A 25,927-nucleotide genomic window follows, 5' to 3' on the forward strand; every position below is an offset into this window, starting at 1 on the left:
GTGTCCGTCTGCAGTTGCCAGTGCCCATTTGGATGGAAAGGAGCACTGTGTTCTGAGACCGTGTCTGTGTGTGATGTTGAGCACAGTCCCCCTCCTCTGTGTGCCCACGGCTCCACCTGCATCCCTCTCCCTAATGGATATACCTGCCAGTGCCCCCTGGGGACTGCGGGGCTCTACTGTGAAAAAGGTGGCATCACTGAACCCTAACTGTATCATTATATATGTTATTTATTTATTTAATAAGACAAGACATTCTCAGTTCAATTATTTAACTGCTGTATTGTTTTGCCTGTTCAGCTGTGACCATCAGTGATCCATACTTCAGCAGTAACCTGTCTTCATGGATGTCATTCCCACCTCTGAGTATTAGACACAGGACTGCTCTGCAGCTGCAGTTCCAGCCTTTGTCACCTGATGGCATTCTTGTCTACATTGCACAGCATCTCAGTGCAAGAGCAGGTGAGAAAATTTGCTTTCATATTTAGTGCCAGCTTCATAGTAATAGAGAAAATGCTTGTTTACTGTGCAGAATGTCGGTCTGTTGATGTGTAAGAACCAGGATTACCATTTTCTCTTTATGTCCTGACACTGTGACTTGTTTCAACAATATAACAAAAGAATGATACATGATAGAGACTTTGCACTTAACCCTACAAATATGCTCCATTGTGTGTATGATGCAATGCAGTTTTGGAGCACCCTCCATAATTCTATCATAAAAATTCTTTGAATTAAACTGTAACAATTTAATGCTAAAAGGCATCTGAAAAGAGATATTTTATCATATTGGTAATTAACTAACTATAATGTTCAATGTTAAAGTGATTATAATAAATGTCAGGCAGTTTATGTAGCAGTATTCTACTGACAGAAAAGCAACACCAACATGTAGTAAAAGTGTGAGGTCCCAACCTGGATGTCACGATGAATCTGGAGGGTCTCCAGGTGAGTCACAGGACAGGATTTTTAAAAAAGTTCTGCTACTTAAATTAAGATCCTTTCATCTGACTTTTTCTGAATTTATTCCTTGTGAAATGCTGGAATGTTTGAAAAATACTGTAAATCACACACTCCAAATAGACAAAGAAAAAAAACTTCAAGAGAGCAAATTCAATTGAACTTTAGAAACACGCAGAGACAAAAAAATTGCATGAAAAACATAAAATAAATAGCATGTATTGCAAAACAAAGTAACAAATATGGGCTTGGTTTTAGGTCATTAAATATAAATCCATGCTACTCTGAGAGGTTTGTAAGAAAAACGTATTTACGCATTACACATTCAGCCTGGGGAAGGGGTCACAAGCAGACATTGCACCGTTTTGCGACTTGTGTTCTATCCAGGCATGGAGAAAATTTAGATTTTAATATTTTCAAGCTTTAAGATTGAGATGAGTAGAATTCCATGTGTTGTTCAGAGAATTTAAACATTACATTTAAAAATAAAACCAAAACGTCTTATAAATAAAATAGACACCGCTGTCAACAGGTTACACTGACAGTATTTTCTACTGTACAAATAGCAGGTGAACTGACCCTTTAGGGGATAAAGCTTATTTATTTACAAAATCTATGACTAGACTGTTTTATCTTCTTCCTACAGGAGATTTCTTCTGCCTCTCCTTAAAATCTGGGTTTGTCCAGCTGCGATACAATCTGGGGGATGGTACCCACATCCTGCAGTCTGCTCAGCAAGTGGACTCACACGGCAGGACCTGGCACACGGTGAAGACTGGCCGAATTGGCCACCAAGGCTTCCTTAGTCTGGATAACAAGGAGGTTAAAGAAAATGTGACTGAAGGGATGACCACCCTTGATGTTGCCACAGACATCTTTGTTGGAGGTGTGTCCACCCTGAGTTTCGTCTCCATGGATGCAACTGAAGGGGAACCAATGGGCTTCACTGGTGGCCTACGAGAACTTATACTCAACGGTCAAGAGTTTGAGTTAACAGAGACAGGGGCAGTAAGTGGAGCAAACATAGGGGACTGGGATGGGACAGCTTGTGGGTACAAGGTGTGCCAAAATGGAGGTCAGTGCAGGGCAGCAGGAGGTCAGTCATTCACATGTATATGCCCACCATCATGGACTGGCTCTGTGTGTAACCAGTCTGTAAGCTGTGCAAACAGCATCTGCAAACATGGTTCCCTATGTGTACCATCTAATGTGACCTCATACCGCTGCATATGCCCCCTAGGATGGGGAGGTAGGTACTGTGATGTAGAAATATCCACAGACAATCTCAAGTTTGTGGGAAACTCATACATTAAATACTTGGACCCGAGATACAACACGAGAAATTTAAAATACACACAGGTTTCTTTTAGCTTCCGTACAAACTCGAACGCCAGTTTGATTATGTGGATGGGCAAGGCCGAACACGAAGATGATGACTACCTCGCAGTCGGCCTTGAGAGTGGACACCTCAAAATTGCAGTCAATCTTGGAGAGAGACTTTCCCTCCCATTAATTTTCAGAAACCTCACACTGTGCTGCAACAAATGGCACAGTGTTTCCATTTCTTTAAACAGCACCATTGTTCAGGTGTTCCTGAACAAGAAGAGAGTCTTCTTTGAAGACGTGGACCCATTTGAGCGTTACGTGGCCTTAAACTATGGGGGTCAGCTTTACTTTGGAGGGTTTGAATTACTTAAAAATGTATCAGTTGTCACTTCTCAGTTGTTTTCAAAGGGCTTTGATGGAAATCTCGAAAATGTTTATTTGTTTGAAGATATCCAACCAGTGCTGTTTCTCAAAAATAGTGAAGGTTTTAATGTTTATGAGGGAAATGAATAGTAGTGAAAATCTCATTTCTTGATATACAGTAGCTAAAAATTCCCCTTATGACACAATGTTAAACTTGCTATTATCTGTATTTTATAATGCCCTACTACAGACTTGTCTGTAAAGAGACTTGTGTAACACTTTGAGATGGTTAGGTTCTAGTTTTAGTTGACACTAAACTATATTCTACTACTTGTTTCTTCAACAGTTTACAGCTCAGTTTTCATTTGATTTTTTTTTTTTTTTTACAGTTATTTTACTGAGATATAGGTACAACTTCAAAAACAACTCATCAAACATTAATTGAAGTCAATCTCTCATTCCTTGGCAAACATGTCTGATTTTGTAGATAACAACTTTACTGTCTAAAATCATTGAAATGGTACAATGTAAATTTAGTATCCAGGTGATTTTACCTTTAATACAAAGATGTATGAGAAGTTTTGTTTTTATAATCAACAATAAAAAAGAATTAGCTTTATTACGAACTGTACATAAACACACAGTGCAAAGGCACACTTCATCTCTAATGTATATTACAAGCCAAAATGTACATACTTTTTCAATAGAAAGTAAGTTTATAAAATATTTAAGCAATTTTAAAAGAAATGAAGTTGAAAAGAAGAAGCAGCTGCTGTTTAGATTTATCCTTAAATGTTTTCGGTTACATTCACTCATTCCAAATGTTTCACTTCAGATTTTCACCAAATGGTCCACATATGTGTTGTATGTTACCACAAAACTGAAAACATTTATGGATTATTTGTAGTCAGTACAGCTGCTCAGTATGAACAAGACAATAAAAGGTTAAAAATTTGAAAACGATCCAATATTCTTGGTCTGAAGACTATCTACCTATGATAATCTTCACAGTCCCACTGAAATGATATCTCATTTTGGCTGTAATGGCAATAACAAAATGGAACTTCTATGAAGGAAATGGCATATAAGCTGCAGACCTGTGTATAAAATAAACAACTCCACTGGCAGCCAATGTAGCTGAAGTGGTTTGAAGTGACCAAACAACAGTCCTTCTTTGAACCCTGAGCGCTTGCTAGCAGGGCTTTAAAAAAACATAATTATGAGTAACTGTCTTTTGAACTTCTCCGTCCATTCTCATAATCAGAGTCCCTTCTATGTCTGTGTCTGTCCTTGTGACGGCTGCTGTAGTCATCACTGTGGTGTCTCTCTTTCCTCTTCTCACCATAACGGTCATCATGTCCGTGGTGCCTACTCCTCTCTCTGTACTTGTCGTCGTAGTTGCGATCATGCTTTTTCTCCCGCTCGTGGTGCCGGCTCTTTTTTCCATGATGGGAGTCCCTGTGGTGGCTGTGCCTCCCATGGTGATCTCTGTCCTCTGTGTTTCGTGGCCTCTCCCATGGGTCGCTGTATCGCTCCTCTAGACGCTTGTAGTCTTTGGCCAGGGATGGAGGTTGCTCAGATGGCTGAGAGTAACTCTCAGGGTACTGTGACTGGAGTCCAGGAGGAGCATGTGAAGTGCTATCCTGAGCCCATGGCATACTATGATTCTGATCCTGGGTGTTTGGGGTGGAGAATGTGTTAGGAGGATGGCCGGTTGGGTAGTCGTAGCTGCCAAGTACCTGAGGCTGTTGCTGTTGCAGTGGGAAAGGTGCTGCACTGTTGTATGCTGAGAAAGCTGGTGCTGCTTGTGGTCCCTGCACTGCAGAAGGAAATACTGTTGTTGTTAGTGCAGAACCAGCCAGGGACATGCCAGGATCTTCCTTTTCACTATGAAACAACTGAACGGCAGTTTGGTTTTGTTCCTCAGGTTTGTTCTTGGCCTGAGAAAGCTGTAAATATCCTTGGTGAAATGGTGTAACTGGATCATTTCTAGTGCTACTCAACACAGGAACAGGTTTAGGACTTGAAGGAGCTGGATGGCTGGCTTTATCCTTTTGTAGCACCGTTGTGTTATCTTCATTCACACTGGAATATGCTGAAGATTTTTTCAATATTCCACTTAAAGGAGGTTTTGAGCTATTTGTGTGATCTAAAGCAGCCTGGGATTTTGACTGCAACAAAGAATTCCCTTCAGACGTTCCTTTTTCAGTTTCAGACAAAAGGCCAGCATCGTCTTTGTTTGCTAAGGCAGCGCTGCTAGTTTCAGTCCCACTTGGAGCTGCTGACAAGCTTGCCAGGAATGCTTCAGTCGATACATCTGGAGGCTTATCTTTCAGAGAGATGTGCGCACCATGGGTCACCACTGCAGTATCTTTTCCTGATGAGTTGTTAGTAGCAGATGTATCTTTCAGGCTGGAGAGCTCTGGTTCAGCTTTAGCAGGTTTAGCCTCTTTCTTTTTGATGACAAAGCGCTCTCGCGGAGCAGCAGCTGTTGGACTTTTTGAGTTTCCAGTTGATGCCTCTGTTTTTGGAGCTAGTTGGGTCTTTGGGTTGTCGTCTGTTGTTGTTGCCAGTTTTCCTCCAACATCTGGCAGAGGTGGTAATTCCCCACCCCAGCCTACTAACACACCTGGAAGAAAGCGCAGTGGTTTTTGTGGTTCCTGATTGTTGGTCTCCTCTGTTGCAGATGGTTCTTCAAACGCCTCTGTAGTTGGCTCACTGACATCTTCAGTAGTGTTAAGTGGTTTGTCCTTCTCTTTTTTATGCGTAGTAGTCAAGGAAGAGAGGAAAAACTTCTCATCCTCCTCTGTTGCTCTGGTTTCTTTAGTGGAAACAGTGATGGGCTTGATTTCAGGAATAATCCTCGCAGTTTCATTCACGTCCACAGGAAGAAAATCCCTTTTTGATCTCTGGCGAATTATGAGTCCAAGGAGAAGGTTGGCACGGTTGTTTTCTAAACCTGTCAAATTAAAATATTAATTAAGTTTGAAAGATCAGAAATGTTTGTGTAATTTCCTCAGACAAAATAATTATCCACATGGTCTGGCATTCAGATTACCTGGCCCATCAAAGGGAACGAGCTGATGTGGAACTTTTTCAGTGGCACCCAAGGGAATGAGGTACATGTCCTTGACTTGTTTCAGGTTATTGGACACCACCCCAAAACGCCTACGACTGCTGAAGTAGGCATACAGAAGAGTATAGGAGATCTCATCTTCCTCTGTCTCAGGAGAGAAGCGAATCAGGCACACCTCCTTTAACAAGAGAAAAACCATGTGTAAGGAAAATCTCCCATCCATGTACAAATAAAGAAGAACAAAGACTCAATGAAACAGCTCTAAAATGACAGCACAAATCTGGATGTTAAATGTCTGGACTTAAGACTGAGCTGCTCTTGATTGCAATAAACCATTTGTAATTGTGGGTGACTGTATTTGAGGACTTAAAGGTGCAATCACTTCAAGAAGGAGAGCTGCCAAAACTCACTTTTGTTCCACTTGCCCGAATCTTTTCCAAGTAGTCCCACACTGTCTGTGGACTTATCCTCCCACCAACTTGAATGCTGTCTGGAAGATCCTATTGAGGGAGGGCACAAAGAAGAACAAAGCTTCCAGACTGTACTTTTCAACAGTTATTAAAACTCTAAATATGTTCACTTATGGCTACTTTACCTCGGTCAAGTTATCCAAAATCCCTGATACTGGGAAAGCCTTTGTCACAAGCCTTGCCACAGAGTGCATGTGAATGAATCCTCGCCACAGGGACTTCAGGTTGGAAAGGAAAGCCGCCTCTTCACCTCTACCAGTTACATGATCTGACCTGTGACAAATATAATAGCAATGGAGCAATTTGCAAAAAGGAGATCCACAAAGAGTATTAGAGGTAGCGACTCACCTTCCTTCGTAGCCTGACTGAGCGTTTCTGAAGCTCTCCTCTAAAACAGTGAGGTGCAGGTCATCGTCACCCGCAGGTGGGGTTGTGCTCTTTGTTTCCTCTGTTTTTGTAGACTGCCTCCTAACAATTGTTGTAGCAACTTTGACCACTTTGGTAGGTGCCTCCTCAACAGGGGGTGCCATACGACCTTAGAGAGGAAGAAAGTAACAGGTCAATAGCTGTCCTTAGTTATTGAGTGAAATATTGAGATGTTTTGTGAAAGACAGAGTTTCATCACTATGTTAGGGTTTACCTGTGCAGATTTTGCAGTGTAGGTCAAATAAGTGAGACTTGTGTTGATTGGTTGTGTCTTTCTCTGTCTTGCTACTCTCTGCTTTCTTGTCTGGTGTTTTTGGAGGTTCCTCTGAGACTTCTGTCACTTTGGGAAGAGGCTCCAGCTGAGAACAGGGGAAAAAAATAAATCAGAAGTAGACATGTCACCCTTTTTTGCTCGTAAATATAATACAGAGTAATATTTGACATCTTCTTTACCTCTGCAGGCTCAGGCGCTTTCACTGGTTCTTGGCTTTCAATTTCAATTTCACCCTTGTGTGTGATTTTAGTGATGGGTCGTCTCTCTGCCTCTCTTTGCTCTTTTTCAATCATTTCAATTGTCTGTAAAATTAGGAATTTATTGCTTATTAGAGGGCTGAGAGGAAAACTAAGAAGGTTTTTCTTTATAAAATGCAGTCATCCATAAAGAATATATAAAGGACCAAATCTCAAGATATTACGTTAATACTACTTGCTGAACATTTCATATCAGAATTATTGTGAGCTATGAGGTGAATTACTGTCAAGGTGAAGAGAGGAGATAGGAGATATCAAGGTGAATTTAAGAAATAAAATCAGTAAGTAAATTAAACCCAAGATTTGAGCATTACTTACATGCCGGTTCTCTCTTTGTCGCCAAGCAGCCAATTCTTTTGAGGCCAGCTCCTCAGGACTCATTCGAACTAGGTTACCAGGAGAAATTTCCCCTTTGAGAACTCTCTTGAAGAGAACCTAAAAAAACAATTAAATAAAAAAGATAAAGATAAAGCAAATGGAATAACATTTATTTTAAAATTGAAATACAACACCAAGATGCTTCACCCATGGATCATGCCTGATTTAAAATGGTACTTACATTATTTTTAGTATCTTTGAGGTTAAACATTAAGCTTCTATACTTGTTCTTGTATTTGTTGTCAGTGTCTTTATACAGGTGAAAAAGCTCTCGTTCTGTTTTCTTAGCAAGTTCAGAGGCCCTCTCCACTGAGATGTTCAGATCAGACTCCTTCAACCTAAAATGAAGAAAGCATCACATTTGATGTACTTAGGTAACTTGTTTAGGTACTTTGTTTATCAAGTTTTTCAATAAAACACTTTGAATACAATGTAAAATTCACCATTTACACAACTCTTTTTGTTGCTTTTACTCATGAAACACTTGCCTCTGTATAAGGATTTCTTTGAGAGAATCACGCACACTTCTCCTGATTGCCTCCACAGACACAGGTTTCTTTGAAGATGAAGACTGCGTCTTACTTTTTGTCTCTTGTTTCAGCTGAACACCTAGGACAGGACAGAATGACAAAATGACAATGAAATCTGTTACCAGAAAGATTACAAAATTTTATCTAATTTATCTATTTTTTCCCCCTTTCCTTCTGAATTGAACAAAGAAGGCAAGGCAAGTGTGTTGTAGATGTAGTTGTAGAATAACCTTCAGCAAGCCAATCTGACCGCAACAGTATGTAGACAAAGCATTTTGTTCCCAATATGGAAGCAAACAGCAGTAACACAACAAAACTGCATGCAATCATATTTTAAGAGTTCTTACACTACAAATACACTCCAGTTTCTTTTGTTTTTGTTGTTTTGTATAATGCCCAACAGCATTTGTGACTCCCAAAATGTCCTCCCTGCTCACTCTGTGTTTCCAAACTCAACTGCGAACTTTGTTGAGTTTGTGAAATATAAACAGTGAGCTAGGAGACAATTTCAGGGGAGGTATCCTCTATCGTTTTACATATACACCACCTTTCATTGGTATTTTTAGACAGGCAGCATGCTACACCCACATGTACTGCCACGCTGCAATCAAATCTCACCTGTCACCAGCATATCAGTAGTTGTAGAATTCCAGTATTATATTTGGTTTAAGAAGACTCCAAAAATGTAGTTCATGCACTTATCTTCTGGTTGGGTTGATATTTAATGAACAATTTTTTTTTAAGTCTTGAGCATATTTGGTACTGGATTTTGTCTTATCTGAACTGGCAGTACAAAGGTCTAATTGTCTTCATTTAATCTTATTTAAAATATTATAAAAACATACCTGTTTTATGAGTTGCATCTCTGACATCTGCAGACTGCCTTCTGTCATGATCCTTTATTAGGAGAGATGTGCAACAAGCACATTAGTCATATTATTCATATTCCCAGTCATTAAGAAAGCAAATATTAATGGAATTAAAATGTGAAAAAGGTAACATGAAATATTATAAACCCTCAGCCAAAAAAAAAAAAAAAAAAATCAGGGTGAGTTTTATGTGCAGGAAAATGTACTAAACTTTGGTGAGTACACACCCATGTGCAAGCCTCCTGCAAAATAAAAGCAAATAGACAACAAACCCTTGTATGGTAGTAACACTGGCTATGATTAATATCAGAGGATGATTAAGCTGGGGGAACAAATAAAATTTCTGATGTATGCAAAAGATTACAATTTTTTTTAATGCATGACCAAAGATTTTTTCTATAGAACTTAAGGCAACAATGCTTACTTTTCTTACAGGTCTGACCCCCCCTGATGTGAGTGTCTGGGAGGGTCCTGGTCTGGGCTTAGGAGGCAGCTTATGATCCTGCACTTCAGTCTTTGCTTGAACCTCTGCTTTAGCTGCACTCGGGGGCTCGGGTTCCACCTTTTTGCTTTCCTCCTCACAGCACTTCAAGCACACATACATCTGGTCCTCTTCCTCCATTTCGCGTACTTTTGTCAGGTCAAGTCCAACGCAGTCACCGTGGAACCAGTCGTCACAGCGACCACAGCCTACCATGAACCTAGACAAAGTATGGTGGTTATTAAAGGTGTGTTTGCAAATGAGCATTCTGAACATGAGAGCACACCCTGATATGAAATAAAAATTACATCAATATTAAAATTTCTTTTTGTTTATTCAAATATCTGCTCATTTTAACCAGACCACACAGCATAAGCCAGTCAGATGTTTTTGTAATTGTGCAAATATTGTGGTTCATTGCCTTTGACCATCCCTCCATCACGTATCATCTCAAGACTTAAAATCACTCAAATATCGAATGCTCTGCTAAGTGAATGTAGAACTTTTGATATCTGTAACAAACAGGAAAAAAATGTCACCCTGTCAAATCTACAACATAGAGAAACAAAATAACAACATGCCTTTAATATTGTCCAATACATACTGATCTATATTCAAGTGAAGAGCAAAACTTACATGTTATTGTGGTGTTTCTTGCACAGACCACAACAGTTGTTTCCATCCCATACAGTCTCGCTGTTAGCAGGTTGCTCCTCAGCCGCTTCTTTCTTCACAACAGGAGCGTTATCCGGAATAAACAGCTGCGGCTCATCCACAGAGATGCTTCGAGTATTTTTACTTTTCTGTCTTTGAAGAATCTTTTCTGGCTTTTTCAGTTTAGACTTTTCCTGCCCCCCCTCCTCGGGCGTTTTTAATGTATGGCTTGGACGACTGTGCACCGGTTGAGCAGTTTCAACTTTGGAGTTGCTGTGAGGAGGGACATGTTTGGCTGATGCCTGCTGATCACCAACACGGCTGCCAGATGATGGGCTCTTCTTCGTTACAGAGCTAGGTGAACTTGGTAATTTTGGCTTCACTTTACTATCTCCTGTGCCCTGTATCTTCTGCACTTTAGTAGTATGCTCACTTTGGATGTTTTCTGCAGGCCTTTTCAGTGATGCAATGTCTTTCTTTTCCTTTGGAGATTTCATTTTGTGCAGGTCACCCCTTTGGATAACTTTCGATGGCGTGTTTTGGGATACTTTATGATCCTTAATCATGTTGCTGGGTTTACATAAAACCAAGTCCTTATTCTTGTCAGAAGAAGACTTAAGTAAATTTTTGGCCACAATCTGTTGCTTTTCCTTACCATCAGTCTTACTTACAGTAGTTCTGTTGTTCTCGTCATTTTGTTGTGGTTTGATGTCATCTTTACCGACTGGCTTTTGCTTTTCAGGGACATTCTGATTGTCAAGCTTTGTCTCTTGCGTGCAGGGGTTGCCTGTTAATGCTCCATTAGAGGTCTGCACATCATTAGGATTCACGTAAGGGCCCAGCCCAAGGGCTGCATCATCAGCAGAGCTCTTCTCAACTATGTCCTTCTCTGCCACGTTCTCAGGTGTGACATTTTGTACACGGACAGCATCATCTGACATCATGGCAAAACCTACCTCCCCACCGTATGAAACACCATCGTCAAAGCTTGCACACTGGCTTATATCAATGTTTTGTGTATAAGAAGGTCCTGGGAGCAACTCAATCTTGAATCCCCCAATTGTAACTGTCAGTCGTCTCAATACAACACTAGGATTCAGCCATAATCCACCATCAAGATCATTAACATTGATACGCCCTCCCAGAGTTAATTCTTTCTTTAGTTGAGCACCTTTAACTCCTTTCTCAATAAGAAATGACTTTTGTAGCCTGTTGGCTGGTTTCCTTCCTGGTCGTCCTCGGGTCATGATGTTGGTGGATGTGTTCACAGGTTGTGCACCACCACTGTATTCTGTTTCAACAAGAAGGAGCAAAACATGATAAAATGCGTCACACCATCTCTAATTTCAAGATTTCATATGGGGGAAACAGAAATGTATGTGAGCACCAACTTACCATGTACTAAATTACGTGTACGTTTCTTCTGCCTGCTAACAGGTTGCCTGACTTGTGTGGTCTCTGTAGCCGTCAGTTCACTGCTGAGACCTGTGGGTGCTGAACTACCAAGACCTACAAATACCAGGCACAATAAATAAATGTTGTTTAAAAGGTGCTGATGATATGATGATGAAAATAATGCTAGCAAGCTATTAATGTACACTTGCAACTTCCTCTACTATGATTTCCCATTATTTCTGAATGACTTGTAATGTGAAGCAGCCACAAGTCTTGTTTGTAGCATAAGTGAGTTTTGTTTACTTTTAGACATTTTACCATCTGTTTTGTCTGCTGACATACCTGTGGAGCCAGTAACCTGAAAAGCAGAGTCCTCATTGTCCAGCAGATTGAACTGAGAGCTTGCACATCCAAACATAGGATCTTTGTCACTGAGCATATTCTTCAGTGAATCTTCCAGCCGGGGTCCTGCTCCAAACTCATTACTGGCTTCACACTCCAAATTCTGACCTATTATTAGGGAGTCATCCAACTGGTCACTGGGTATTAGATGGTTAAAGGTGTCCACAATATCCATGAATGCTGCTGCCTTCCTGCATCAAAATCAGACAGAGAGCAGGGAAAGAAGGAGTCAAATTATGTTAATGCTGCTTCCGTCATACATCATGTGAATTATCCCAGCAGCACACAATGTATATAACGAGGCTCAGGGGACCATAATGGTCTAAGCAAACCAGTGGGGACCTAAGCAAATATTCACTGGTGGAAGTCCAATCTACTTTGACACAACTTCTCGATATATTTACTGGCATGCAAACAGTATTGACAAAGCTACAAGTGCTTGTGTTTTGTTTGTTGTGTGTAACTGAAATGTTGAAGTTGTTGAATATTGGCTGACCGATGGCTTTAAACTTAGCGCCGAGCTTGTCTCCATCACATCAGCCGTAAATGCTACATGGTTTGCTGTCCTGCTACGTTGAGCCAACGTCGCTAGCTTCAAATTTTATTTGGCTATTTCCGTGGATCATCAGTGTTTACATAGCCCCAGACTGCGCACTGCCGATATGCTTGACGTGTGTTTAAGTAAGTGCAAGAGAACCACTCTTGTGGTCAACTTAGAGAGCCTTATAAAAGTGAGGCACATGTTAAATGACCTGCAAGTTAGCGTTTTTCAATCAAGTACAACTGTACAGCTGGAGTAGGCCAAAAGTGAACAGGGCATGAACCAAAAATGTTACAAACTTAGATCTCAAATAGGCCGGTGCGGGTCTCTTGGCTGGTTAAATTAATATCACCTAATATAACTCAATGCCCATATGAAACACCGAGTACGTACGACCAGGTTCTGCCAGTGAGCTGTTTGCTAGTTAGCACGCTAACGTGATGGGACGGCTAACAACAACCCGCTGCAGAACGCGTTGGTAATGTATGTTAGCAAGCTAACGGTAACTTATTGAGGAAGTTACCATCCAAGACAATTCACCGTTTTAAACTCTATAACTGTTACAGTAACATGTATTTATATCAATAAATGTGTGTGCCAGAAAGCCAATATACGTTGCACAAAATATGCGTATATTTAGTTACACAGCTCGATGCTAAATCTGTCATTCAGGCTAGCTAAGTCCCGTTAGCATAGGCCCTAGATACCAAGTTTGTTTGTAGCCTGGTAGCTGCGATCACGCCCACATGCATCAGTTCCAACGCTTGCAGCCTGTATATTTAGGAATATATGGGTTCACAATAACAAAAGTCCTACCCCTCTCTCGCTGCAAGGCCGTATCCAACTCGCGTAAGGTTACATACTAGCACAGCTGCTCCCTGTAACTTCCTCTAACTCCGCCGTCATTCGCCCCAGTGCTGCAAAGCCCCTGACAGGCGACGCCGCTTGTCACGTGGTTTGTGTTTACAGGTAGCAAGGCAGCGCAGACAACACAGCAGTTAGCTTTTGTAAACAAAAGTTTAGACCATCTAACTGTCTCGAAGGCCAAACTGTGTTGTCATGAGTCAACTTTTATTAAGCATTCAGTTATCCCATGTGAAGAAAAGAAGAACTTAAAGAGGCTAAGTGAATGAATGAATGTATTTCTATTTCCACTAGTTAAGGTTACAGTTATTAAAGAGACAAAATAACACATTTGACACCGTCTTGCCTGGAGATTTTTTTTTAACATTTGAAAATCAAGTTGCAGCATTTGTCTACTGCATAAAATAAGCTGCATACAGGAACCATTAAGAAGAATCAATCTCTGAGGTTTTATCACTGTAAAATGGGGCCCAAAAGCAATTCAGAAATCCATATAATAACACTGCCCAGGAGTTACCATATGATCAGTTACACCTTTTGGTTTACTTTCTTTTAGATAAATAAGATTTCAGTATTTTACTTAAGCTTGAAAACCTTCACTGCACATGAACACTTTTAGATACAATATTAAAATTGTCTTGATTTACATTCATTCTATTATTTATGAAACACAGAAGTAATGAGAAATTTGTAAATGAAAAAATAAATAAGGTATAAAAGCCAGTGTCGGTTCTAGGCGAGCATATATGCGAGGGCAGTCGTAAATGTGAAGGGAGCATCGTGGGTACAGATCATGCTACAGCAGCAATTTTCTGGGGGAGTTTTTGCTTATGACAGTGTTTTCTCCATGGAATTGGTTATTAGCTATGCATCCAACCCCCAACCTGGAGACGTGGAGTGCACTTTATCAGGCCTCTACCCTACGACCTGTCCAGCTTGGGTGTCCCACCTGAAGACTAAGCTTCTGTTGGAATAGCTCCTAAGGTCACTGAGGCATGCAAACCCCCTGACCATGATAAGGTGGCAATCCCTTAGGGTGGAAAATGAAAAATAAACATAAAGGATCCCTCACCCAGATTTTAACAATTAACACCATAACATAGTTTCTCAGTCGGATGAGCCTAATCCTCAAAATGTGAACTAACAGTAAGACCATAGCCAGTATTTACAAAGTGAAAGTTAGTCTTATTAAAAATAATGCCAAGCCTTCTCTCAAACCTTTCAAATAAATGTATAACACATCTGTGCATCTGTGGCTGAGAGACGCTCCACTCCAACGGGAACTGACAAATATAGATAGACAGATGTTATGTTTACTTTTGTTTTTTGTTGTTAATTATCTCCCCACGACCAATATGACGGTGCTTTGCCGCTTCCTCCAGGTCTTACCGTTAAACTTATCTGTGTTGTGTTGCCTCCTTCTCACTGAAATCTTGCACTCTACGCGCGGCCATGTTGTGTCTCGGGAACGAGAATCCTCGCTAGCTTACAGCGGACAGTTTGATGTGTAAAATTAAAGATAGAAATGAATTGACGACTCCAAACCGAGCCTTCATTGATGTTGTGGTTTAGCGTTGCATTTATCAGTCACTTGTCAACCTTTGTTCTCGAAGGTATTTTTTAAATTAATATATTAGCCTCGTAAGGATTGACTGATATTACAATGTAGGTAATTTTTGGTAACTCCCATCAATTTACCTCATTTGTGATCTGTGCAGTATGTCTTTTTATATACAGTCTATGGTGTCTTAAGATCATTAAACCAGTCATCCGTTCATATTTACTTATATTCAAGGCTGAAACTGTCTCAATGTGGTAAATCCTCATCATGTGTAGAAGATCACGGACGGGGCCAGGCGGATCAGATTCGACCGGATAATCAGCGTTTTCTGCCAATGACGTGTGTCGTGATTGGCAGCAACGTGTCTCCTCATTGGCCACGAGGAGCGCAGAGAGGCGGAGAAACGAAGTCGGAAAACAGATTTAAACCAAGTTTGAAACATTGCCTCTGTTTGCTAGTACTGTGAGATAACGTCGTCACCTCACCGAAGAAGTCTGGATGCTAAAACAAACTCTGGAGCTGCTTTTTTTGTCGTTAATGAAAAGGCCTGGATGCTTAAACAAACTCTGGAGCTGCTTTTTTCTTGAACAGGAGTGAGACAGGACGCTGAACACACCTGCAGCGCGAAGGTAAGGCAAACAGCTAACAGCTAGTGGCTAGCGTTAGCGTTATCGGAGAGCTTTAGCATTAGCCTTACCTTGTAATAATATTTAATTCCATTTCCAGTCGTTTATATCGCGTGGCCAAGAATGTGTTTGTGTTTCTGTGACTGAGGCGTCCTTGACATGAATTGTGGACTCCCATCGTGGACGAATGTTAACACAATGGGCTCTTAATAATGTGTGTAAAACCATGTTCGTATTTGTTGACACTTGACAATTTTCGTCTGACATGTTGTTGTCACCGGTTTGTGGCTATTTGTGGTCATTTAATATAATTTTATATAATTTTTATTTGCTTGGGTTAAAGTGTGTGTGTTCTTCTGTGACTAAAGCTTCCCTGACATGAGTTGTGGACGGCGATAACTGTTTAGTAGTCAGTTTGTCTGCTTACAACTCCGCACACATCTCTTTACCATTACTTTGCAGACATTTTACTGCTTTTTTAATTTTGAGCTCCAGCTTGGTCATTTTAAGTCAGTTTATGGTGGATTATCATGTCGATGTGATCGGTATTGCATCGTTTTGCGTCTCTAGCTGGCTCTAAACATCTATTTATGGTCAGCTTCTTTGTGTTTTTTTTGCGGCAATTTTGTGTTTCAGTGTGGCAGTTAAGCATCTCATTGTGATCAATGATTGTGTTTCTTGCCTCTTTTTCGTTTTGTGTTTCTTTATAGCTTTGTGGTAGTAATCTGTGCATAGATGTGATCCCCTGTTGTTTAAATATTATTGATTTAAAATAATATTTTGTGGTGACTTGAGACTTTACTGAGCTCAGTTTTGACTTAAATACAACCTTGAAAACTAGATTTTAACTCTGTCCTCCTCCACAAGTTTTAAGCCTCAAGAGTAGGTCACAATGTATAAACTGAGATTACCGTTAGAAATTATTATAAAAAGTATTGTAAAAATTGCATTTCTCTCTGAGATCAATAAAGTCTATATTCTAGTAACACATTTCATTTATTCACCTCAAAACTCCAAGTGTGATTCTCAAGGTTCTAGTGCTTAGTTTTCAGTGCTGTATTCTTCTACACTGTTCAAGTTTTGGAGGTGAACTATTCTTTATAATGAGGTTATTTGTTTAGTGTTACAATAATTATTAGAAACTCTAAATAGTTGTCAGTTAATTTTCTGCCTGTGGACTGAAGTATAATTGAAAATACCACACCCTGCTTTCAAAAATGTACTTTTTTATTAAGTTTTTATTACACAGTTCACAGTAATATATGTGATTCGTTGACAATTAATATAGAAATTTAAGGTTTAAGATACTAATTTTAGTAAATTTTCCCCAGATATTTAGTGTTATTGATTCTTAAAGATGTGATGGTTTTTCTTGTCATATGGACAGTAAATAGCCCATTTTCTGAGACAACACTCTTAACATTTGGAGAATGTTCTGGTTCGGCTGTTATGTTGAATATTTATGTGTTTTGGGGTTAAACTGTTGATGAGGAATAGATAGTAGTGTATTGATCATTTTCCTTTGTATGTTTCTCTTTTTATTTCCTCCAGGTGTCACCACTTTGTCCATGATCGCAGAGTGTCTTTGTACAATAAAGAAGTTTTTTTGAAACCAGGACTGAGGCCTCCAGGTAATTCACTAACAGCTTTACATACACTGTCCAACACAGAGCCCTGACATTAATTGATTTGTCACAAAAAGACTCTGTCTCTTTCTCTCGCTCTCTTAAACCTGGCACACTCCGGCCAATTATCTTTTGGTGTGTACCCCACTTTACTCTCGCTCTAATTCTTTCTGTCCCCCGCCCTCCCTCTCTTCTTTGCTCTCTCTCTCACTCTTTTGCTTTCTCTCTCTCTCTGCCCCCCTTCACTCACTTTCTCCCCTCTCTCCCTGTGTCTCACTCTCTTTCTCATTAGTACAGTAAATCATATATTATTCAGTTCAGTGTCACACTGTCATTGTGCTTCATTTTGGCCTCCATCAACCAAATTTAGTTAAAATTTCAACTGACTTGGGAGAAAAAAACATTTCCATCCACTATTGTGTGAATATCAGGAGCTGGTGATGTCAGTTCTCCAGTCAGAGCAGCAGCTTCTATCCTTGGTATACAGTAAATTTAACTCTTAAGACTAGTTCTGATGAGTCCAGGACCACTTAGTCCACACTCTGGTTTCTTTGTAGATTTAGTGTCTTTTACTTCTCTATCTTTTGACAGTTCAGTACCCAGAAACTGTTTTTATTTAGATTTTTTTTATGTGATCTTTATATTAATGTTTGTTGTGTTTTTCTCAACAGGATTCAAACTTAAACCATTAAATCAGAGAGAGAAGAGGCAGACGTAAAGACATTTCCAGAAGGTCAGTGTTAGTTTATTCTTTTCAGTCTGACTCTGTCATTATCTCAGCTGCAGTTTGACTCTTTAAAACCTCTTGTCTGGAACAAAAAGTAAAGTATTAATTAGTATTTTTCTACGGTGTAGCTGCAAAAAATGTCTAAAAAATATGTATAACAATATATTTTTTTTTATTTAACCGTTATTTAACCAGAAAGAAACCCATTGAGATTAAATGGCCAAGGCAGCAGCAGTATAGGTTACAGAGTTGCAATCATTCATACAAACACATCAAAGCAGTGCCAGAAATTAGTCAGACAAAAATTGACAGCCAGATTTGCATCCTCCAACTATAAAACAGAAAATATAAAACCTTGGTTTAGAATAGAATCCCTTTTAGTACGTATAAAACTTTTAATAAATAAATTGAAAAACTTTAAATATTAAGTATAAAACCGTTAAATGTACAACCTTTTAAAATGTGTAAAAATAAATTTAAAACGTTAAATAAATAGGTCTAAAAAGTTTTAAATCACCTAACAATACATTTGAAAACTTAAAGGAATAAGTCTAAAAAATAAGGATAAAGCATTAAAAAAAAAAACCCTTATAAAACAGGTTTGATAAATAAGGTCAAAACCTTTAAATATTCAACCTTTAAAAATACATATAAGAATTAAGTAGAAACCTGTAGAAAAATAGATTTAGAACTTTTAAAAAATGTCTAAACAAAAAGTATAACAAGAATAAAGCCTTTAAAAACATTTAAAGCTAAAACATAAGTATGAAACTTTTTAAAGAATTAATTAAAACCCTTTTAAAAGTTAAATATAAAACACAATAAAATGATTTTTATAACATCACTTTCAAAATAGAGAAATGCAACTCAAAAGTTAAGGAAGAAACTTAATGATTTTATTCCAGACATTTGGCCACAAGGAAACACTTGTTAGAGCTGGTTAGGGTTAATGTAGTGATGAGCACATTTTCCGAAGATGAAAACGTCAACTAGGCATCTTTGTGATCATTTAACTGCTTGTGATACAATAATTAAATAGTTGTATCATTGTTGAATGTTCTCACAGGTGTTTAATAAAGACTTATCTGTCTTTGGAAAATGTGTCCAGGACTAACAAAACTTGAACAACAGGAAACCAGCACTGTTTACAGCAGTCAGATGGTGGAGGTCTTTCATCTAATTAACAGCGTGTTGTTTTCTTTCGTCCCTCCAGGTATTTGGCTGCTGTTGTCTTCTCCTCCTGCAGAGACAAGAACACGTGTTAATCACAGACACTGATAAATGTATTTTTCCTTTCCTGAATCTTACCTTTTTTCCCCCCCAGACACACATACTCACACCTCTACACAGCATTTATGGTTACATTTCGTGTTTGTCATTTCATTTTCGAATTTTGCCATTTCAAACAGAGCCATATCAATAGTCAAATCCAATCTATTACTATGTACATAGTCCTGTTTATAATTTTTACGTTACATTACTCTTGCTTAAATAAATACTTCTGAATACTGAGTATTTTGCCTGTTTTTTTAATATTGTATGAAAGTGAATATCTGTAGCCAAAAGGCCACTTGTAGTGGGTTAGGGTTAGGGTTAGGGTTAGGACATTTTTTGACACCTTAGTATTCTGTGACATCTTTTGAGTGTTCTTGGCATCTTACTATACTATGACTTTTTTTTTTTTTTTTTTACTGTTTTTGACGCCTTACTATACTAAGACATTTTTGGATGTTTTTTTTATACATTACTATACTACGACATTTTTTGACATATTTATTCCTTATTATACTAATATTTCTTGACATTTTATGCCTTACTATAATGTGACATTTTTACTTCTATTTTGGATTACTATTACTTCTGCATTGCTTTTATATTACAAATTACTCTTACAGTTACCTCTAACATTAGATTACTGTTACCAGTACATATTACTTTTAAATTTACAGATAACTTTCACTGTTGCAAAACAGATTACTTTGCCTATTACATCTTACCTATGATATTGCTAATTACTTTTACATTACTTCTATTATAATATTATTTACATTACATACATTACTTTAGTATTACAGACTACTTCTTTTATTACTTCTTACTTCTGTTATTACACTGTATTCATATGCTGAAAACGGAACATAAAACAATTTAATGTCAGTGCTCTGTGTTGAACAGCTTATGTAGAGCTGTTTGTGAATTACCTGGAGGCCTCAGTCCTGGTCTCAAAGAGCTTCTTTGTTGTACAATGTCTCTTCGATCATGGACAATGTCTATGTGATCATGGATGATGTCTCGGCGATCGTGGACGAAGTGGTGACACCTGGAGGAAATCACAGAGAAACATACAAAGGAAAATGATCAATACACTACTACTTATTCCTCATCAGCAGTTGACTGTCATCACCTCCTGAAGAACCAACAACAACAAATATTTGTTTAATTATTAATTGTGTGTCTATCAACTAATCACTGAAGCAATAATGTATGTTACTGTGAACTGCACAACAATAATAAACACTTAAAATTGACTCAGTTAAGTCAATTTTTGAATGCAAGATTTTAACTTGTGTTGTTTGTTATACTTCAGTAAAAAGTCTGAGTATTTCTTCCAACACAGACAGTCACATACAGAATCATTATTTCACATTTCAACCTTCTTCTTATTAGCAGGTATTTAAAATGTCTTTGGTTTGTGTTGTTTTCGTTTAATGAATAACAACCAAATTACAAAAGGTCTTAACAGCAGCTTATGTGAAAATTTTTAAGTAAATAAGTGTACAACTGCTCATTATATACTGTAAAGATATTTTTAAATCACCCCCTGACCAACAGTTAAAATTAACACTTATGAACAACTCACTCCAATATTTTATTTGTAGAATTGATGTGGTTTGGTACGGTGTAGTCTAGTGTGTCTAGCACATACACATAATTAAGAATTTCTGATCATGTACAATCAAACTGAAGTTAAGATATTTTTCAATCCCATTTCTGGTTCTAATGTGTTTGATGTGTCAAGGTGAGGAGAGCTACAGTCAATTTGTCCACAGACAAAACACTGAAAACCATTCTGATACATATTTTTTAAACCAAGAATGTCATATATTTGCTTCAAGTGAGAGGCTTGAGGGGTGAAAAAGTAATAGTTTTTTGGTCATATGATAAATAGTAAATACAAGCAAAACACGACCTCTGAAAACGTCACCTTGAGCTCTGAGCAATTACAGCTAGTACTTTTTTTTCTGATTTAATAGACACATTAATCAGTTCTTATTATATTCAGTACTAAATTCATTAAATACAAAGGTCTGAGCTGGGATTTATCCAGTGACACTAAACAAAAAAACTGAGAGCGATTGCTGACATTAATAATTCAGCTCATCAACACATTTTTCAGACACATACCTGTTGGTCTGTAAGGTGATGTTGGAGTCTCTGTCCAAGCTGCTGCAGCTGAACAGTAGACCTGGAAAACACAAGTACAACACCTGAAACACTGATTAACTAATTAATACAAAATAGTCATGGAAACTTATGATGATTGTAGCGGCCCACTTGGAATAACCAAACAAATGCAGAGAGCTTCGACTGGTGCAACTTTACTTCTCTCTTCTTTTCTTCTGAACCACTTGTTTTACAATGAACACCATTAATCTTCCCATACCTCCTTCTGCTTCCAAGGGCGCTAAGTTTGTGTTCAGCCTGCTAGCAGCCTATCTTCACATACACGTCGCACTGACATTCCTTACGTGACATGCAAACAACACAAAAACATGAAGCGAACCACAATAAAAATTCCCTTCATAAATTTTTACCTATAATATAACAAGTAAATAATTTGTTTGCATGTCTTACCAACAGAAACAACGGGAGTAGGTCATTACAACGAATCGGGAGCGGGAAGTCTAGCGGCAGCAACAACAGCAAGTAGGCGAAGAAGAAGAGCAGTGCTCTTCAAAATAAAGGCACAAAAAAATAAAATGACAGAACTGCTTCCTTTACTACAAACACAATTTGCTGTCATTTACAATGACCATTTATCTAACTCTAATCTCAGCTCATACATTGTGGAGGAGCACAGAGACAAAATGTAGTTTGCAATCCTTCAACACCATACTGTGCTCAATCGAGCATCAAGTCCAAACAAACAAATTACTGATCACAAGGAGTGGGGCGAGATCTTGCGATATTAAAACGTGACGGCATTTCTCGTCAGGTGAAAAGCTGCTTCATGATACAGTGTCCAGCTGCGACGAACATTACCGACGAAATTATGGTGTGTTCCAGTCGTTCTTAGAAGTCGAAATTTCTGAGTTCCTAGTCAACTGCAAAGCTCCATGAAGTCGGATTTCAAAACAGGAAAGTCGGACAAAACCCACCAGCTCCGACGTAAGAATTCAATATGGCTGCTACTCACATCAATAGTAATGAACACTCTGCTAATGTTACTGTTTATAGCAGTTCTGTCGTATTAGTTTCACATTAAGTCCTTCATACACATAGTATTTTTCAGTTTTTATCTGTGGACATGTTGCTATCAACTGGTGTTGCTAACAACGGCTAGTCTGAGATACGTTTAAATGTAAAATAATTAGGAATGGAGACAGAACTACAGATACAGTCAGAATGACTACAAAAGGACAAAGAGGCTGATAGATGTAAAATAGCCAAGTAAAGTCACAAAATGACACTAGAAGACCACAAACAGACACGAAATTATCACAACGACATGATAATCAAATTAACAGTACGACTTAACTATAACCTTTCCTCCATAAAGTGCCCACAACTCATGTCAAGGGCACTATAGTCACAGAAACACAAACGGACTTTAACCCACGCAAATAAAAATGAGGACAAATAGGAAAAAGTCCCAATGGCATAGTTTAAAGATAAGGCTAACGCTAACGCTGCCATCCATGTGTAAAGCAGCCAGGTACGGACCAGTACAACATAATGACCACAAATAGACACAAAACGATGACAACGACATGTTAGACAGCTATAAACGAAGTTAGAAATACCAAGATGGAAAACAAAATTACAAAGAGATGCAAAATGTCGGTGTTTTCACCCGTCCACGTTGGGGGTCCATTACTCATGTCATGGACGCCTCAGTCTCGGAAACACAAACACAGTCTTACCCACGGAATAATAACGACTGGGAGTGGAAATAAGGTCAAAAGAATTAAATAAAATAGACGGCTAAAGCTTACGCTCGCCGCTAACGCAAATGCTAACGCTAGCCGCTAGCTAGTTTGCTCCTTAGCCTTACCTTCGCGCCAGGTGTGTTCAGCGTCCAGTCTCACTCGCGTTTGACAAAGAAGCAGCTTCAAAGCTTGTTTTACGATCCAGACTTCTTCGGTAATTAAGTTTTCTCAAAGTACTGACAAACCGAGACAACAGTTCAAATGTTGGTTTAAATCTGTTTCCCAACTTCCTTTCTCTGCCTCTCTGCGCTCCTCCCCAGGTCATACTCAACGATGGCGCACGATCGACGCGGCCAATGGCAACACATGCAAGCCAACAGACAGAAAAACGCCAATTGGCAAGGGGTGTAAAGCTTTGGAACTGCTGCGATTAATTGCGTTTACCTTTAACACATTCTTTGTTTGGATAATCTATTATCTATCGCCCCGAATGAGGCTATTGTTATGTTAATTACAACAGTTGCCTAGAGGTGCAACTGAATGACCTTCAGTGAAAAAAATGACAGACAAATTTCTTAGTATCAGTTAATCTGTTCATTTTATTGAGTCCTAATCAATCAAACAAACGATTACTAAAATGGAAGCTATTCTCAGGACGACAGTTCTTTCTCCTACAGTCAGAATGAACAACACAGAGAGACTGAATACTGACATATGTATGGTCCATCATATTTGAGAAATAACACTTACATTTATACAGATATACCTTTGATTGCTTTCACAGTCAGTGTATTAGTGGTGTCCACATTTTGATCTTGCATAATGCACCTTTGATACAGTCTGTCAAGAATGAGACCTATGGACCCAAGAGTCTTACTATTCTTCTTTTTTTTTTCTAAATAAAATAAATCATCCTGTATATGCATAACTGATATGCAATAAGAAAAAGTAGTATTTGCTGCAGTGACTGAGGGGTCTCAAGACTTGTGTGTTGTATTATTTATCTTCTCCTTTACAATTGTTATTTGGACAATTGCTCTTTTAATCTTTTATTTGGGTCTAATCCATACCACAGAACATCATTTTCCACAGCTGCCCAAGCCATCCGTTCTGTGGTAAATGTGGCTGCCCACTTCCCTGATGGAGAAACTACAATTGCACCTCCTGCACCTTGAACACGGTCTCCCATGTACTGCAGAGACAACTGTGAAGCATCTGCTACAGATTTACCTGTGTGGGGGAAGAATCAGAATCCTTTATTAACTCTGAACTGAACTTAACTCTGGCTGAAATTATCATGCCATCAAATCAAAACCTGCTGAAAACAACAATAATTTCATTAATATTGCCAAACAAATAAACAACTATGACTAGCATATAATGCAATACTGCATTAACTCTAAACTCAAGAGGCATTCACACTATTTTAATCTTATTCATTAATTTCACTGTTCGGTGTTTTAATGATTATCCCTAAAAACACAAGAGTCAGAAGTCTGACATACTGCATGTGGTTTGTCTTAATGTAGATTTTAAAAGCATGGTATTTTACCTTGTTCAATATGTGAAAGAATGAGTCTGGCCAGTGTGACTTTAAGAATGGACTCTCCGTGACCGGTACAAGACACTGCACCAGTGAAGTTGTCTGCATATCCTCCAGAGCCTTATTTACAAGAGAGAGAGAGAAAAAAAAAAACTTTTTTGATTTTAATGACAGCTGACAGTGTAAAACATGCTATTTGTAAAAGTTTAAGTAAATTAAGTCATACCAATAATTGGAGAGTCTCCTACTCTGCCAACCATTTTATTTCTGATCCCTCCAGTTGATGTTGCACATGCAACATTACCAGCACAGTCCACAGCAACTGCCCCAACAGTATCATGGGCCCTAGAATGAGAAAAAAAAATATTATCCAAGGAAAAGTTGTCAGAGCAAATGTACATCCACTATGTTAACATAAGTTAAAAGATAAGGTGAGGAGAGCTATAGTGCTGTACAGTAGAGCATTTATATTTAGTAGTGTAAATTAATTCTCTTTCAGGATATTGTCAGGCTATTAGGCCTGAAAAGATGTTGCATGTGTAGGAGTTTATGAGGAAAGTAAGACAAGAAAAAAGTCAGATATTGCAGATACCTACCACTGAGAGTTGAAATCTTCCATTACTCCAGTGACATAATTCTTGTGTTTCTCCCATTCTTTCATCTCATACTCGGTCACTAGTGTCTCAGTAGGAACTGTGACTATACCAATGCTCTCTGCAAACATGTTTGCTCCTCTGCCTGTCAACATGATGTGGGCAGTCTGCAATTCCATGGCAGCAAACATGTAAGAAAAAGTTTACATAGAAAATGTATTTCATCACATTCTTGTTGAGGGTAAATCGACACAGCTAAAGAAAGAAAGAAAAAGACCCAAATCAGTAATCAAATCAGGAATCAATGCTTCTACTCATCTACTGCTTCTGTTCAAGAGAGACAAAAGTAGAGTAGTTATGATGACACCTTTTCCATCACTGCCCGTGCTAGTGACACAGGGTTGGCAATGTTCTTCACACAAGACACAGCACCACTGGCAAGTGTTCTTCCATCCATGATAATAGCATCCAGCTCCACTTCTCCATCAGTATTAAGTGCTGCTCCATGCCCTATAATTAAAAGTCACAGTCAGTAACTAACTTAAACAACAGCTTAGACAAACACTGATGCAGGTGGTCTCAGAGCTGTGCACAGCTAGCAGTGTGCCAGTTAAGTGTTATAAGTGCAAATGTGAGCTGGAGGGCCTTAGCCAGTAATGATACAATCTAGCAGCAACAGACAAAGATGGTGAGAGAATGGAGATACGTTTTCCTTCTGACTGTGTGCACAGAGGTTAATAATTAGAATGTTTGTCAGTTACCATACATTCAGTTTTGTGACTGCTACATCCTCACATGTCCACAGGGCGGCGACATTGCAGTGCAGAGGCCACAGAGGA

The 25,927-nt window shown here is 38.7% G+C and overlaps 3 protein-coding genes and 2 long non-coding RNA genes across 6 annotated transcripts in view; 2 read left to right on the forward strand and 3 right to left on the reverse strand.

Moving 5' to 3' along the window:
- The window catches only part of eys (eyes shut homolog), a 140,041-nt gene extending 137,058 nt beyond the window's left edge, over nt 1-2,983 (forward strand). Inside the window, exons 48-50 of the mRNA XM_051076578.1 lie at nt 15-187; nt 298-459; nt 1,604-2,983. Of these exons, the coding sequence (XP_050932535.1) occupies nt 15-187; nt 298-459; nt 1,604-2,796 (1,528 nt within the window). The 3' untranslated portion in view covers nt 2,797-2,983. The remainder of the gene's footprint in view (nt 1-14; nt 188-297; nt 460-1,603) is intronic.
- Nucleotides 2,984-3,122: 139 nt separating this feature from the next.
- phf3 (PHD finger protein 3) lies at nt 3,123-13,369 on the reverse strand. The gene is made up of 16 exons (XM_018693240.2): nt 13,216-13,369; nt 11,799-12,049; nt 11,457-11,570; nt 10,044-11,352; nt 9,351-9,627; nt 8,903-8,954; nt 8,016-8,136; nt 7,709-7,865; nt 7,468-7,584; nt 7,072-7,194; nt 6,833-6,977; nt 6,541-6,727; nt 6,318-6,465; nt 6,133-6,222; nt 5,705-5,900; nt 3,123-5,605 (listed from the first exon to the last, which is right to left on the reverse strand). Exons 2-16 carry the CDS (start codon nt 12,031-12,033, stop codon nt 3,864-3,866), a joined length of 5,013 nt encoding a protein of 1,670 aa, XP_018548756.1. The 5' UTR covers nt 12,034-12,049; nt 13,216-13,369; the 3' UTR covers nt 3,123-3,863.
- Nucleotides 13,370-13,763: 394 nt separating this feature from the next.
- Nucleotides 13,764-19,376, forward strand: LOC108894548 (uncharacterized). Its single transcript, XR_001962838.2, has 4 exons — nt 13,764-15,453; nt 17,002-17,081; nt 17,747-17,808; nt 19,016-19,376. It is a non-coding gene; the product is annotated as an uncharacterized LOC108894548 (long non-coding RNA).
- On the reverse strand, nt 18,719-23,390 carry LOC127143415 (uncharacterized). The gene is made up of 4 exons (XR_007814794.1): nt 23,078-23,390; nt 21,208-21,268; nt 20,004-20,122; nt 18,719-19,042 (listed from the first exon to the last, which is right to left on the reverse strand). It is a non-coding gene; the product is annotated as an uncharacterized LOC127143415 (long non-coding RNA).
- Nucleotides 23,391-23,523: 133 nt separating this feature from the next.
- Nucleotides 23,524-25,927, reverse strand: part of si:dkey-103j14.5 (isoaspartyl peptidase/L-asparaginase) — a 35,712-nt gene continuing 33,308 nt past the window's right edge. For both annotated transcript variants that reach the window (XM_051076785.1, XM_051076786.1), the window contains 5 exons: nt 25,456-25,598; nt 25,092-25,255; nt 24,722-24,840; nt 24,505-24,615; nt 23,524-24,182 (listed from right to left, as the gene is read on the reverse strand). In XM_051076785.1, the coding sequence (XP_050932742.1) occupies nt 23,974-24,182; nt 24,505-24,615; nt 24,722-24,840; nt 25,092-25,255; nt 25,456-25,598 (746 nt within the window). In that variant the 3' untranslated portion in view covers nt 23,524-23,973. The remainder of the gene's footprint in view (nt 24,183-24,504; nt 24,616-24,721; nt 24,841-25,091; nt 25,256-25,455; nt 25,599-25,927) is intronic.

The sequence above is a fragment of the Lates calcarifer genome, linkage group LG16_LG22 (assembly GCF_001640805.2).
Source record: "Lates calcarifer isolate ASB-BC8 linkage group LG16_LG22, TLL_Latcal_v3, whole genome shotgun sequence".
Taxonomy (NCBI): Eukaryota; Metazoa; Chordata; class Actinopteri; family Centropomidae; genus Lates; species Lates calcarifer.

Coding starts and splice junctions, on each gene's coding strand:
- phf3 (XM_018693240.2), bottom strand. CDS start 12,033: ATGGATATTGTGGACACCTTTAACCATCTAATACCCAGTGACCAGTTG. Junction 7,585..7,708: donor TCAAAGATACTAAAAATAAT/GTAAGTACCATT, acceptor TTGTTTTTTTAG/GTTCTCTTCAAGAGAGTTCT. Junction 5,606..5,704: donor CGTTCCCTTTGATGGGCCAG/GTAATCTGAATG, acceptor TTAATTTGACAG/GTTTAGAAAACAACCGTGCC.